Source organism: Mugil cephalus, chromosome 22 (assembly GCF_022458985.1).
Source record: "Mugil cephalus isolate CIBA_MC_2020 chromosome 22, CIBA_Mcephalus_1.1, whole genome shotgun sequence".
NCBI lineage: Eukaryota > Metazoa > Chordata > Actinopteri > Mugiliformes > Mugilidae > Mugil > Mugil cephalus.
In genome coordinates this window covers 2431027-2445086 of record NC_061791.1, presented here as the reverse complement: position 1 = coordinate 2445086, position 14060 = coordinate 2431027, and the positions used below count along the sequence as shown (strand labels likewise).

The 14060-nt window shown below is 46.5% G+C and overlaps 1 protein-coding gene across 16 annotated transcripts in view; it reads left to right on the top strand.

Moving 5' to 3' along the window:
- The window catches only part of celf2 (cugbp, Elav-like family member 2), a 210693-nt gene that overhangs the window by 48854 nt on the left and 147779 nt on the right, over positions 1-14060 (top strand). For 6 of the 16 annotated variants that reach the window (XM_047575020.1, XM_047575019.1, XM_047575029.1 and 3 more), the window contains exon 1: positions 10760-11022. The exons of 1 other annotated variant lie outside the window; for it this stretch is intronic. In XM_047575020.1, the coding sequence (XP_047430976.1) occupies positions 10883-11022 (140 nt within the window). In that variant the 5' untranslated portion in view covers positions 10760-10882. Of the gene's footprint in view, positions 1-10758; positions 11023-14060 lie in introns of those variants that run through there. 9 more of the 16 variants (XM_047575016.1, XM_047575013.1, XM_047575012.1 and 6 more) reach the window with 4 other exon arrangements.

Here is a 14060-nt window from a genome sequence, read left to right as displayed (position 1 = left end):
CTTTGAAGGCGCACAGCTGATAATTAGCAAAGCGAGGCTTCGCGGTCGCCTCTCGGCGTCGGTCATTATGAGCCGCAAACCTGCTATCGGCTCTGACACGACCTCCCGAAGCGGCGAGCGCGCACGCGGCACCGCACCACGTGGACTCTTAAAAGGAGAGTCCACGGATTCAAAGTTCCTCTTTTTGCACGGGGGGCGAGTCTGATGCTGCTGCTGCTGCTGCTGCTGCAGGTGTGTGTGCGCGTGTGTGTGTGTGCGGATGCACTACTTCCTGTTTACGGAGTCAGACCCGCACAAGACAGCCGAGACTGTAATTACAATGATTCGCACAATGCGGCGTCCCGGTACGCTGCGTCCGTTATTGCCTCCCCGGTTGCCACATGACAACGCCGGTCCCCCTCGCTACGGTGGCTGCCTGATGTGCCGCCCGCTTCTGCCCCCCCCTCCACACCCCCCTCCTCGCCCCTTCAGCATCCTCACTTCTGAATATTTATGCGTCTCAGTGCAGTGAGTATTCTCTCTTAAGACGGACAGTTATCGGCGTTAAAGGCTCCTTCCTGATCGGTAATCGATCCCCCAGCGAGAAATTGTCCGACCTGAGCTGCTCTGGAGGATTTCTTTTAGTTTTTTTTTTTTTTTTTTTGGTTTATATTTATTTCCCATGAGACACAAAAACCACTGAAGGAATTTAAAACCTCTTTCATTTTGGGGTTGTCTGGTCGCCTTATAACCAGTGTTGGGAGCATTACTTTCTGCTGTAACGCAGTAATAAAAAGTTACAGTGGATTTTAAACCCGAGATTAATTAAATTAATTAAGTTGTGTGTTTATATACAAATTGGAGATTAGCAGAGGAGAAGGAAAAACAAATGTTAACTTCCTGTTAGTGCTAGAGAACAGATATTTGGGAAGATTAAAGATCTGCAGTAAAGTAATTTAAGGAAACGTGTAGGGTGCCAGCTTTCTTTAGGTGTTCGGTTACAATAGAGGGTATGAGCGTGACGTCACAGCTAGCCGAAGTCTCCATGGTTACGGCCACTGAGTGACAGAAAGTGACAGTTGATCATGGAGATTAGCAGCATTAGCTTGAATCATAGGCTTTAATTGCGTCTAAATTGTAAAATATTTTTTTTTTTTTTAAAAAAAAGGTGAAGAGCTGTTGTGTGATTGACTGAACCAACAGATTTGAAAAGTCAGAGATATATTTTCCAGATATTTTCTGGAGGGCTGTCAGATAAGGCTAACGTTAGTTCTCAGTGAAGTTCTTGGCGTTAGCATCTTTTATTTAGCTACAGTTTAAATTAACTTAAACTAAATGAAACTGAGGCTAATCCACTTTTCAAACTCATACTAGTTCATATGGATCATTGCCGAGTCCAGTTGTCCTTAATTTGATTTGATAATCCACATTTTTCCCGGCCTTGTTGTATTTATTGATGCGTTTCACCATGTTTTTGCCCCTCAGGGCGGCAGTGACCTTAATGCATACCCTCTGTATAGTGCAGCAGTAGCTTCTAGCTATATTGATTTCAATATGAATACACTTAAATTTACAGTAAATCTATCACAACACGTATCGCGCCATGAGCCATAAGTGCAGCCATTATATTGTACTGTTGTTAGCGTTAGCCTAGCTTAAGCATTACGTCATTCCACATCACCTTCTACTGGATGGTGAAACGAGCTACACTGAATGTAATAAGATGTATTGAGAAAGCAAAATCCATATTTCCAGTTGTTTTAGGTGAAAGTAACTTAAAAAGTAACAAATAATAAGTAATGTTTTTGAAGTAACTTGCCCAACACTGATTATAACCAGCCTCAAATACAGAAGCCCTCGTACCGCTTCATCTCTCTTTGTGTTGCGCTGAATCTGTCACAGCAGGACAGTGGGCTTCGGATCCTCGTCGAGTGTGTGGGAGTCTGTGCCGGTGTCATCCTCAGTGTTCATCCATTTTTCATGTAAACACATGAATTATGAAGAGCTGCTAATGACGGGGAGGGGCAGAGGAAGGCGAGGGCGTCGGGAGCCATGGACGGACGCCTTCGCCTTCCTCCACTTCCTCACACAGTTCTCTCACTCTGTCTCTCCCGAGTGTTTTCGCTCTCCATCCTTGAGTGACACAGGAGTTCAATTTGTGGAAAACGCACACACACACACACACACACACACACACACACACACACTGGGTGGCAGGTGAACATACAGTGGCCCAGGAGGCGCTGGCTTCTGTGTGTGTCGATGCAGATCATTGACCTGGAACACATTGGGTGCTGGGAGAATAAAAAAAAAAAAAAAAAAACTACACACACACTCACACACACAATTTATTACTTTCCATAAAGGTGATAACAATGATAATTTCATATTTATTAGTCTAAGCGGTTTTATTTTTTTTATTTCCTCATTTAAAAAAAATCAGTTTGAAGTGTTATTATTTATTTATATATTATATGCAGTATTTATTCATTTTATTACATATAATTTTAGTGTTTTATTTATAATTTTTTAAATATATTATATAATGTATTTTTGCATGATATATTTTTTATTTTAATACTTTATTAATGATATTGCTAAATATTTTTATGCAGTTTAATTTTTTTTAATAAATTATTAATTATAATTTAAGTTTTCTTATTTAAATGTTTCGTTTAAGGTTATCTTATAGGACTATTTATTTTATTTTTTGTGTTATTTATTTATTTCGAAGCCGTTACCATGGCGACCGGCCAACCTCACACTCTGACCCCCTTTTTGTTCCCGTCCACATCAAACCACAAACGCGCACATGTGGACCCCGTCTTCCATCTTCCTGCCCGAGCAGATTCACACACCAACGAGCAGAGACAGAGACGTTGGGCCCCAGGGTTTTCTGAGATACTGGAGTGTTTTTTTTTTTTTTTTTTTTTGTTTAGTTTTTTTTGTTTCTTTTTTCCAGCTGATGCTCTCGTGGTGGGGAGAAGCTGCTGCCGGAGTCATGGGTGTGTCGTCTTTGCGTTCCAGTGATTCCCTAACGCAGTAATAATGAACAGACTCAGTATTTGCGATCACATGTTCGCTCTTGCTCCCCGGCAGAAACACGACGGTCGAAGTAATTAATCACAAAGTCTTTCCTCCTGTGACATGGATCGCGTCTTTAGATCGTTCCCGTTTCCACATTTGTCTTTTTCCCTTTTGCACACACTTCTGTGTGCGAGTGTGTTTGTGTGTGTTGGGGGAACTCTGTGTGACGTTTCTTTTCTTTCCGTCTTTTTTTTTTTTTTTTTTTCTGTGAGAGGCTCCAGATGGCTGAGAGACAGGTGAGCCAATTAGCAAGTCTCACTACACGGCAACATCACCACACCGGCGGAGCACGACAGCCAAACACACACACACACAAAAAAAAACACACACACACCAAACATACCAGCCCTCCACATGACTGTGCCGTGGTGTTAGCGTTCCCGCCGTAACGTTCTGATGGGTCTCCCGGCTCCGCCGAACTTCGCCACGGACGCCAAATTGATTTTCACGATACGCGGCGACATTTTCGATGACAAACGATCCTCTAATTTTAGCTTATTATCGCGACGTAGCGCGCACCATCACGCACGTTTTACACAACCGGGAGAAACGGAGGGATAATGGGCAGATTTGAATTGATTTGCTTGTGTGTTCATTTGTTTTTCAAGGAGCCCCCACACCCCCCTCCAAAAAAAAAAAAAAAAAGAAAGAAATATTTCGCCACGCCGCACTGATGTTCATTATAATTCTAATGAAGTCGAAATCCTCACAAAAGACGAGAGAGCCGCGGCAGGAAGGCAGCAAGTCCTAACACAACAGCAGCAGCAGCAGCAGCAGCAGCAGAAAACCTTTATCTCCCTTTCCCCTCTTCATCCCCGTCTTTTCCATCCCTCTTTTTCCTCTCGAGTCATCTCGCTGCAGAATAGCTGAATATTAGACGTAGGGGGAAATGCAGATTCTGCTGTTAATTAGCCGTCAGGCGCTGTGGTAAACAGCCACATCTGACCCCGGGCCCTCCTCCTCCTCCTCCTCCTCCTCCTCATCTCCTTCTACAGGCGAACAATATGCAATCCATATGATGCGACACTCACTTACGCCCAGCGTATTATTTCCGCGGCGCCCGCGCGTTTTGTGTATTTTTCTATTTGTTAAGCGATAATTGAGCGGCGACGGCGGCGGCGGCTGCTTTCCCGCCTAATGGAAGGGGACAAATTAATCTCCCCGTGCTAATGTCAGCAAATGGAACAGGACCACTCCTGCCACCTCCATGCTCGCGCAACCTGCCGGGAGTTGAGTGCGATTGAGCGAGCGTGTCAGGTTGAGGAGGACGTGAAGCGGCTCCAGGCAGCTCGGATGATGGATGTGACGCGGCTAGTTTGGTTTTTAGAAATGGTAGGACACTCAGATACGTTCTCTCTTTCTCTGATTCTGATTTCAGGAAAGAAATTTAAAATGATCCAGGCCAAGGTTTTTTTAAGTCACTAGGGAGTTGAGGTCAGATGTAAAAGCTTCCGCTGAGCCTTCAAGGTGCACGGTTCATCCTTTTAAAGCATCATTAAGTGCATTTAGGATGCTCATTACGGCTGTTTTATGGCGCTGGCCCCATTTAGAGGACCGTAAGGTGTGCAGTGGGTTCACAGTGTTCCACAGGAGAGGTAAAATAAGTGAGACTACACTCTGATTATCAAGGGGCTGCTTGTCAATCACTTGGTGAGATAAATAAAGATAAACAACAGATTTCTTCCATGTTGCTTATGAAGAACTGGGCTTTACACTTGGACTAAGACCTGAGACTTGCACCAGAGCGTCATGAGACTTGAATGTGAGGCCTGGGTCCTAAATCTTTGACTAAGATGTAAAACCTAAGACCTTAGACATAAGGATAAGACCCAGAAGCTTAGACTTGGACGTATGACCTGAAACCCCAGACTTGCACAGTTTGTCTAAGACCTTAAACTTGGACATAGGTCCTAGGACCTAAGACCTTAGACTTAAGGATAAGACCCAGAACCTTAGACTTGGACGTATGACCTAAGACCTTAGACTTGGACATAGAACCTGACACTTAAGACTTGGGAATAAGATCCAAGACCTTAGACTTGGACCTGAGACCCAACCTGAGACCCAATCTACGACTTAAGTCTTTAAACTCGGGAGAACAACCTAAGACCTTAGACCTAGGGATAAGACCCAGGACCTTAGAATCGGACATACGACCTGAGACCGGAGACCTTACATTTCAACATATAACTTGAGACTTGCATCCACTTCCTTTGAGTTTAACCTGAGACCTTTGACCTGGACATGTCCTTGAAAATGTGTCCTTGTGTGTAGTTTTGCGATAGAAGACGTGCACAATATTAACTCATTAGCAGCAGCAGCAGCAGAGGCTAATGACTAATACTAATACCTACTAATTAGCGGTGGATTGCTTTGCCTGTGTGTCTTTTGACAGATTATGTAGGATCAGATCTGAAATCCCTGTAGCAAAGTTAAAATGGACCACGAACGGTAAACAACTTAAAAAAAAAAAAAAATACTGCTTTTACTCAAACACCTGAGCTTCAATCGGCCTCTGCTCACGTTTGTACGTACGCGCTGTGTTTTGCGGAGGAAGATGTGGGTGGGAGGCCGGGGGTTGAATGTCATCCTATTTTCCCATCTTAATAGCCCATGATCCTGCCGCCGTTCTGCCTCCTAAGCCTCTTCCCGTGGATGACCTCCAGGGAAGATTGTGTTGCCGCCGCTGGAGTACAGAGGAGTTGATTACGCGGCAGCGCCGGGGCTTTGTTCTAAGCGCACGCCCGTCCTTGGCTTTCTGAGAGAAAGAGAAACGAGATAGAAGAAGGAGAAGAAGAAGAGGAGTCTTATCTCTCCCATGGGGTCTCGCGTTCCTTTCATTCCAGATTGTCTTGGTGACCTCGTGGCCCCGCCCCAGTTCATCCCGACCCTCCGCTGCTCCACTTGTTTACTGTCCCATAATGACATTGTCAGCGGCAACAAAGCGTCGCGCTTATCGCGAGGTGTCTGCCGTCACAATGGATGAATGGCGGCGTAATGGAAAGGACGAATTTGTCCCGTTGTCATCTCCGAGCCTTTGGAGGCGCTCCTCCTGCTCGGGCCGCGTGTGCTGGCGTAAGATAAGATTTAATTCCTCGCATCGCCCCGGCTGATTGCGGAATCTTGTATCTAATGCAGTTTTTATTTCTCACCCCTCTTCTTTCTCCTTTCCCCCCCCCCTTTTTCTTTCAAACTGCAGAGTCAAGCTTTTTTTTTTCTCTGTCTCTACTCCCTCTCTTCAGGGGGGGAAAGAAAAAATCTAAATAATTTATCTGTGTTTTGGTGCATTTTCTTTCCCTCCTCCTGTACTTAGAGATAGAGAGAGATGGAATGGAGACAGACAGGAGGAAAAGCAGATGAGAGTATTTTTTTTTTTCTGAATGGGATGAACGTGAGCGGCATGCCGAGGAGGGCAAGAAAAGAGAGTGGAGGACGGCAGGAAGGAAGGAGGCGGAGGGGCGGAGGGGGGGGTGAACCCTCGCTCTGCTCTGCTCTGCTGTCGGCTGGAGAGGGGCCTAAGAGGAGCCTGCAGACTTTAGTAATCCCTCTTTTATTAATGTGAAGCCAAGCTCAGCAGAATGCAGGCTCACAGACATAACAGCTCTGCTCACAACTGACTGTCTTTAGGCCCCACCGTTTCTCTGTCTGTCTGTCTGTCTGTCCGTCCTCTCACATGCAGATCTGCTTCACTGGCACGACCGTCCGAGTCCCACCCCGTTTGCCAGGCGAGTAAATCGCCAGAGAATTAAAGCGGCGTTCAGTCCGCTGCGCTTCCGCCCCAGTGAGTGCAGCTCTTAAAAGTCTTTTGATCCGGTCCTCGCCCTTTTTTTTTTTTCTTTTTCTGTTTGTTTGTTTTTATGGCGCAAATGCATCGTCACCGCTACCATGCCCTGCACGTTACCATGACAACCCCCCCCCCCCCCCTTTACATCACTCAGTGCCCCCCATGTAGCCAATGGGCATTGACCTTTCGCTGTCAGAGCGTGTTAGGGAGCGGGAGACGCAAAGAGAGAGATGGGTGAGGCGTGTGGGGAGGCATGGGGCGTGGGGGGGGCAGATGGGGGGGCAGGAGCTCAGCAGCAACAACAAACACAGATAGGTCATTAAAATGTAAACACAATTTAAAAGAGACGGAGGTCGCCTCGGTTTCGGGCCGTGGCCTCCAGTCACCCCGACTCACGAATGACGGAAACAAGATGTTGGTCTTCAGGAGGCATCATGATGTCTCTGCTCAGCAAAGGGGGAACGTCCTGCGATAAGACGTGGAAACGAGCCTTTAAGTAGGGCTACATTCGACATATCATGATCTGCCCATCTCATCTCCTCTCTCCCTGGATCTCCCAGCTTCTGCCTCTGGACCCTAACTCTAACCCTAACTCCTGCTCTCCACAAAGACCCTTTTCTGGTTTAGAGACGTGGACACGGGCTTCGCTTGATTGCTTCATTTACTTAAAACTATTTTTTTTTGTGGTGGGATTCAGTGCTTTGTGACATTTTCACGATGTTTTACCTCTAGTTGTCAGGTTTTGTATATGGATTTCCTCGAGTTGTCACAACGGTGGGTCTTGGGTCATGTGGATGCATCTTGCTGACTTTATGAATGGATAACCTGTCTTTTCAACTTAGGATCAATGAATCGATTAAGTTCTAGGATCAATGGGTCGATTAAACCCTAGGATCAATGGATTGATTGAGCCCTAGGATCAATAAATCCTAGGATCAGTTAAGTCCAAGGAGCAATTAAGTCCTAGGATCAATGGGTCGATTGAGTCCTAGGATCAATTAAGCCCTAGGATCAATGGGTCGATTAAGTCCTAGGATCAATGGGTCGATTGGACCTTAGGATCAATGGATTGATTGAGCCCTAGGATCAATTAAATCCTAGGATCAATTAAGTCTTAGGATCAATTAAGCCCTAGGATCAATGGATTGATTAAGCCCTAGGATAAATTAAGTCCTAGGATCAATGGGTTGATTAAACCCTAGGATCAATTAAGTCCTAGGATCAATTAAGTCCTAGGATCAATGGGTCGATTAAACCCTAGGATCAATGGGTCGATTAAGTCCTAAGTCCTGAGGTTTAGCCTCTGGGCATGGGGGGTCCACAGAAAAATCTCGGGTAAGACATCTCAGACAACTTTGGGGCTCGTGAAACATGTTGAAAGATCACAAACTTGGCCCCAAGGAGCGTTAAAATGCAACCCCAAGATTTCTCCCACCCTATGATCGAGTTGAAGATGAAATGTCCAGGATAGTGGGTCAACAGCAGCCAGAACTCAGACGTGATCATATCCGTCTTTACTACTAACCTGACTAGTGGAGCAAAGAATAAGGCGAAGAGCGTGCGGTGTGTCACTCGGCATCCTGTCCTATGACACACTGGACACGATAAACAGACTGAATCAAGGGCACAGTTCATGGCCTTCGCTTCCAGAGTCGCTTCCAGTTCTTTACTGAATGGCTGCTGCAGCCTCTATGCGTCGACGCGACCAGCGTGAGTGTGAGCTATTAGTCGCATAAATGACAAATAATCAGTCGTCATTGTCAACGCTTGTACATTGCAATCTGAATACATGGCCGTCCTCGTCGTGAGCTCCTATTAAGTTCATTATGCTCTTTACATCCGCTGTAACGCTCGGCGTGCGGCGCACGATCAGCGGCTGCAGCATCTGTTGCATGTGGAGGAGGTGATTGTATCAGAGTGCTGCGCGGCCTCTTTTAAACGCACTTTTACGTCACTTGTTTGTTTTTTTTTCCTCCTCCTCCTCGTCGTTCGCGCGTCAACGTTTTACCGCCGCCGTCCGATTTTTGGCGGCGAGAGGCCGATCAGATTTGAGCGGCAAACGACGGAGGCGGGAACAGAGCTAATTTAGTTAGAAGTTAGCCAAAAGTGTCCGCCGGCTGCATTTTGATGCCGGCGGCTCGTGCACGTTGGGCAATTTAGGATTTCAATTGTTGTTGTTTTTTTGTTGTTGTTGTTGTTTTGTTTTTTTTTGTCTCGGTGAAATGCAGGTGTTTGGTGAAGACTGACGATTTTGCCCTGGATGCCAAACATTCTAATGAAGCTCACGTACGATCCATAATTTTAACTATCCCCCACCTGCCAGCTAGCCACACACACACACACACACACACACACACACACACACACACACACACACACACACACACACACACACACACAATGTGCACTAATGAAGCTGTTCTCCTCTCCTCTCTTTTTCGTTCCTGGCTCAGTGAAACATGCATAAATCATAATAAACACAGGGATGAATTTTTAATCAGCAGCTCCCTGCTTGTGTCTTCAGCCCCGGCCTGCCCCTATGGGGTACGAGAGGCGGGGAGGTGCCAGGTATACGGGCGCCCGATCTGGCAGCGCCTCCTTCGGGACGGCGACTCACTGCCGAGACTCGCCGGGACTCACGATCCGTCCGGGTTCGGGCCCGAAAAAAAAAAACGAAGGCTGAGATCCAGTCAGAGCGGGAGGAGGAGGGGGAGATGATTATGAACATACATTAAACTTACGATTTATATCGTATTTTATCCCTGAATATTTAGTTTTAGTCCTTTCAGGACGAGGACGAGGTTTATTTTTTTAGTTTTCTGGCAACACTAATTCATAACTGCTTTTCCTCCCATGAGACACTTTTCCCTGGAGAGGAGCTCAGGTTCAGCCAATTGTCCTACATTTCCACAAAAGCTTAGCTAAAAAAAAGGGGGGGGACACTAAAGATGAGTTATACAACTGGCTTCAGCTGGCTTATTTCTTCATCCATTCAATCGTTTTCTTTGGAAAACCAACAGTCTGGGCCCAGACATTCATCGTACCTTTCTGGAAAGCGCGTCAAGAAAGGTCCTCATAGGTTGCTGAGGACATTTAATGTCAAAATCTCAACTAAATAAAAATGCTTTTGTGAAACTCTCCTTTCCAGAACTCGTTCTTTCTGTCTGGGCTCTACTCCAGGAATAATGGCTTTATACTCAAGGGCATAGCTGATTATAAGAGGACCACATTTTTATTTTAACTTTGTCAAGACTCAAACCAGCACCTCCAGTCGGTTTAAACACAATGCGATAGCGGCCGTATGGCGCAGATTTTACATCTCGTTGTGATGCACTTTGTTGTGAAGAATCCGGTTCATGTTGCCTGGATGTTGAACTTTCTATCGGCTGCGACTCTCCTACTACAACGTCCCCGGTTTGTTTGTCTCATGAAAAGACGACGGCTTGACTTCGTTTTTTTTATTTTTTTTTTTCACTCGGGCTCGGTGCCAAAATAACTAACCAGACCTCAGCTGTGATGTGCTGCGAACGCGAATAGCGGGGCATCGTTGGCGTGGCGACGAGGTGCCGGACCGGGGCCATGCCCGCCGGCCACCGGGCGGGCGGGCGGTCGGTCCAGAGCTGGACTCGCTGAGACTGGGTTGTTCCAGAGCTGTAGTATTAGACTCAAATAGGCCCACAACATAACAACATGAGCTGAGCTGTCACAGGGGATTACTTCAGCTAGGCAAGCCAGCGGGGTCTCCACTGCTCTGCTGCTCTACCAGAGACGGAGAGAGGGAAAGAGTGGAGGGGTTTGGAGGAGGAGGGTGGGAGGTAGGGATGGAGAAGAAGGGGGAGGAGGGAGGGGGTTTCTGTGAGAGAGAGAAAGAGAGAGAGGAACAAGAGCAGAACAACAGACTGAGAGGAACAAGGCGGGAGACGGAGAAGCAGAGAGAGAGGCGGCTTGTTTGAAAAAAAAAAAAAGAGAAAACCTGAGAGGAAGCGGTTAGAGCTCGTGGCTTGATACGGTGCATCTGTTCGGTTTTTTGTGATGTTGGAGCACTCGTCCGAACTGGGCTTTGTGGGGAGGGCGGTGTGCGCTGATGATACCGCGTGCTTCCCCCCCCCTCCTCCTCCTCCTGCAGCCGCCGGTGCAGGATCCACGAGGACGGACGAGCTGCTGCTGCTGAGGTACACACACACAAACACACACACACACACACACACACACACACACACACTTATTTATTTTTCTGACCTAGATGCTGCCTCCGTTCATACTTTTCCTCAGCTTCCCACGTGCAAGGAGGAGGAGGAGGAGGAGCTAAACAGTTGTACAGTTGCACAGGTGCTGGCTTGTTACTTCCTTTTAGATTTGACAGGTCTCCTACCTGGACGCCCCTGACACGGCGTTGTTAAAGAAGCAGGAGTTTCCTCGACGCTTCCCTGCAACTGTTTGCCCAGTCAGGCATAGCCTCCAGTGCTTGTACTTCTCCTCTTTCATTCCCAGCCTCCCCTCCTCCTCCTCCTCACGCTGTGTTTGTGTGTCCGGGACAAGCGGTTAAAGTCGAAACATTAGAAAACAGAGACAGGCCGACGCCAGCTCACAGCTTTTTTTATTCATTTCTTTTTTTTTAAAACGAAATATCGGGCCGCTTCACCTTTGACTCCCGCGCGCATTGCAGTTATTTTGTATTTGTACACAGCATTTATCATGCGAGTCGCTGTGTTTGCCTTTCGGCTAATTTACATTCCCCGTATTATTCCGCCCACGCATGCATGAATATGGATGATTTATTTTCTTTAACTCCTTCCCTCGGTGTCAAGGAGTCGCAGCGTTTTCACGCTTTCCGCCGTCGATTTCTCGGGCTCCTGCTAATAAAGTTCTGATGTCCTGAAGTTGCAAAGTGACACAGTTTCCAGCCATGGAAAAAAAAAAAAAAAAAAAACTTAATTGGACACACTTAACAAAGGCACCGTTATCTGCTGTAATTGGGAAAATGTGGATTCATTTACTCAAGGCTCTCGCCCCTTGTTCGATGAGGGCGTCCATTTTTATATTTTGGATGGAGTTACAGTGGGAATCCGGCGTTTCAGGAGATTTTTACCCCAATAAATGTGAGGCCTAAATGACCTGGAGGAACTCAGTCAGCTGTTTTCATGAAGCTTGTTACCTTTGTGGAAGGCATATTGATGAAGGGACCAATAATCTGCCAGAATCAATGGCCCCAAAAGCGACAACTTTCAGCCATAAAATGAACTTAATTGGACACTATTATCTTCTGTAATTGGGAAAACATGGATTCATTTCCCCCAGTCTTCTCCTGTTGGCCTCTTTTGAAGGTTGGGAGTCCAGCAGCTAACGTTTAGTCTTAAAAGTTCTTCTTTATTAATGGAAAAACATAAAGAAAACGTCTAGAAAATCTTGCTTGGCATCAAAATAGTCCGAGTTAAGGAGCTGATTTATCGCCATCAGTGGATTTTCGAAATTTCTTTTGTGGCATTTGCTGTGTAATAGGATCAGAGACTGTGTGCAGAAAGGCCGGAGCATCTCCCTCGTATTAAGACCGAAGGCATCCGCTCAATCGAAGCAGGATTTGACATTTTCCAGCTAATGAAGCCCAAGTTTGTCTTTTATTTATTTATTTCATTTTCCTTTATTTTTTTTTTCAAGTCTGCTTTACGCAGAAATGGAGGGATGATGGAGGAAATGACTGACTACTGGGTGAGATGGGAGAGGAGGTGGAGGAGGTGGAGGAGGAGGTGGAGGAGGTGGAGGAGGAGGAGGACGGGAGCGCCAAACAATAGAGATACTCAGCTACTCTCTGTCAACGCTTCCCGTCCCCGCTCCGCGCCACCTTTTCTCCAAATTACAGGTTTTTATTTTTAAACTTCCCATTACCGGTGGATTTCTCCGCCGATGCCCCGCCAAGTCGCGCTGCGTCTGAACTCGCCTCCCGTTGCATAAAAGATTGAGACGAGCTTCCGCCGCGCTCCCACCTGATCATGAAAAACAGTCATGCTGGGGTTGACTTGTTTTTGTGGCGAGTCGACATATTTCATTGATGTTTGCAGGTAGTAATTTATTGCACCGTAATTTGCCGACGGAATCGGTGAATGCTTCATTGGGTGACAAATGAAACTGCTTTTTGAGGCATGCACTTCATTTGCAATTTCCTGTTGAGAAAAAAAAAAAAAAAAAATGACTTTGAGCGCTTTCTGCGTCAGGCGGCGCCTCTCCGAGCGAGAAACGCACGCGGGAAATTATACAGAGGGTTGGAGGACGTGCAGGACGTCGGGTGGAGGTCGTGTTTACATCGGATGACTAATGCATTAGCCGTTAAACAGCATCCAGAATGTAGAGCGCGGTCGGGCGGTTATGAAACCTGGAGTGTTTTGAGCTTGTCTGAGCACAGTGGATATGTAACGCAACCGTTGCTGCAAAGTTAACGTTCTAGCTTTAATTTCCAAGTGTGAACATCCAACCTGGGATGCAGCATTAAATCAACCCTGCTCACGACAATCTGAGCTCAAAAGACTGAATCACCCGCGGGTAAATAAAAAGATCTGATCAGATATATACGTTTGCACGTCCGGCAAAGTGGTTCTACTGCTACGTCGAGTATAATCTGAAGAGAAGAATTCATTGAATAGAAGAAGACGACCATAGTGGAGCCACCATGGATGGATTCATGTATCCTGACCACTTTGTTGGACATGTAAACGTAGAATATACCCGATCAGATGGTTGGTTGCAAAGCGTCGTCGGTAATGTTGAGATCTGTTGGCTCTCTTGGCAACTCAAGAACAGTTTGGCCTCTGAAGGCTCCATATCTGCATGTTTAGGATCATATTTCGTGCTGCATCCCAGGTTGCATCCCAGACCGGAGCCCCTGACAGTCAGACCGAGGGGTCATTAGCAGCTACTGTTTCCCTACTGACTGGTTCATCAAAGGTTTACACCTCCCCTCTCTATTTACTCAGAGGTTCCTTCTGATTCGTCCGGTCCGTTCTGATTGAGTACCTGCTGCAGCGGCCGCCAGTGAAACCAGCTGTTTGTTGCTCTAAAGAGAGATTTTCTCTATGTTCAGCCTTAACATAAATTCTCATGGGGCTTCATTCCAGCAGCTCGGCTCCGGCTCGGCAGCTTTCTGGGCTCGCGTCGTGAGCCGGAGCTGTTGGTTTCGTTAAACATGAGGCTGTTTAACGGGGAGGATTTCGAGGAGGAG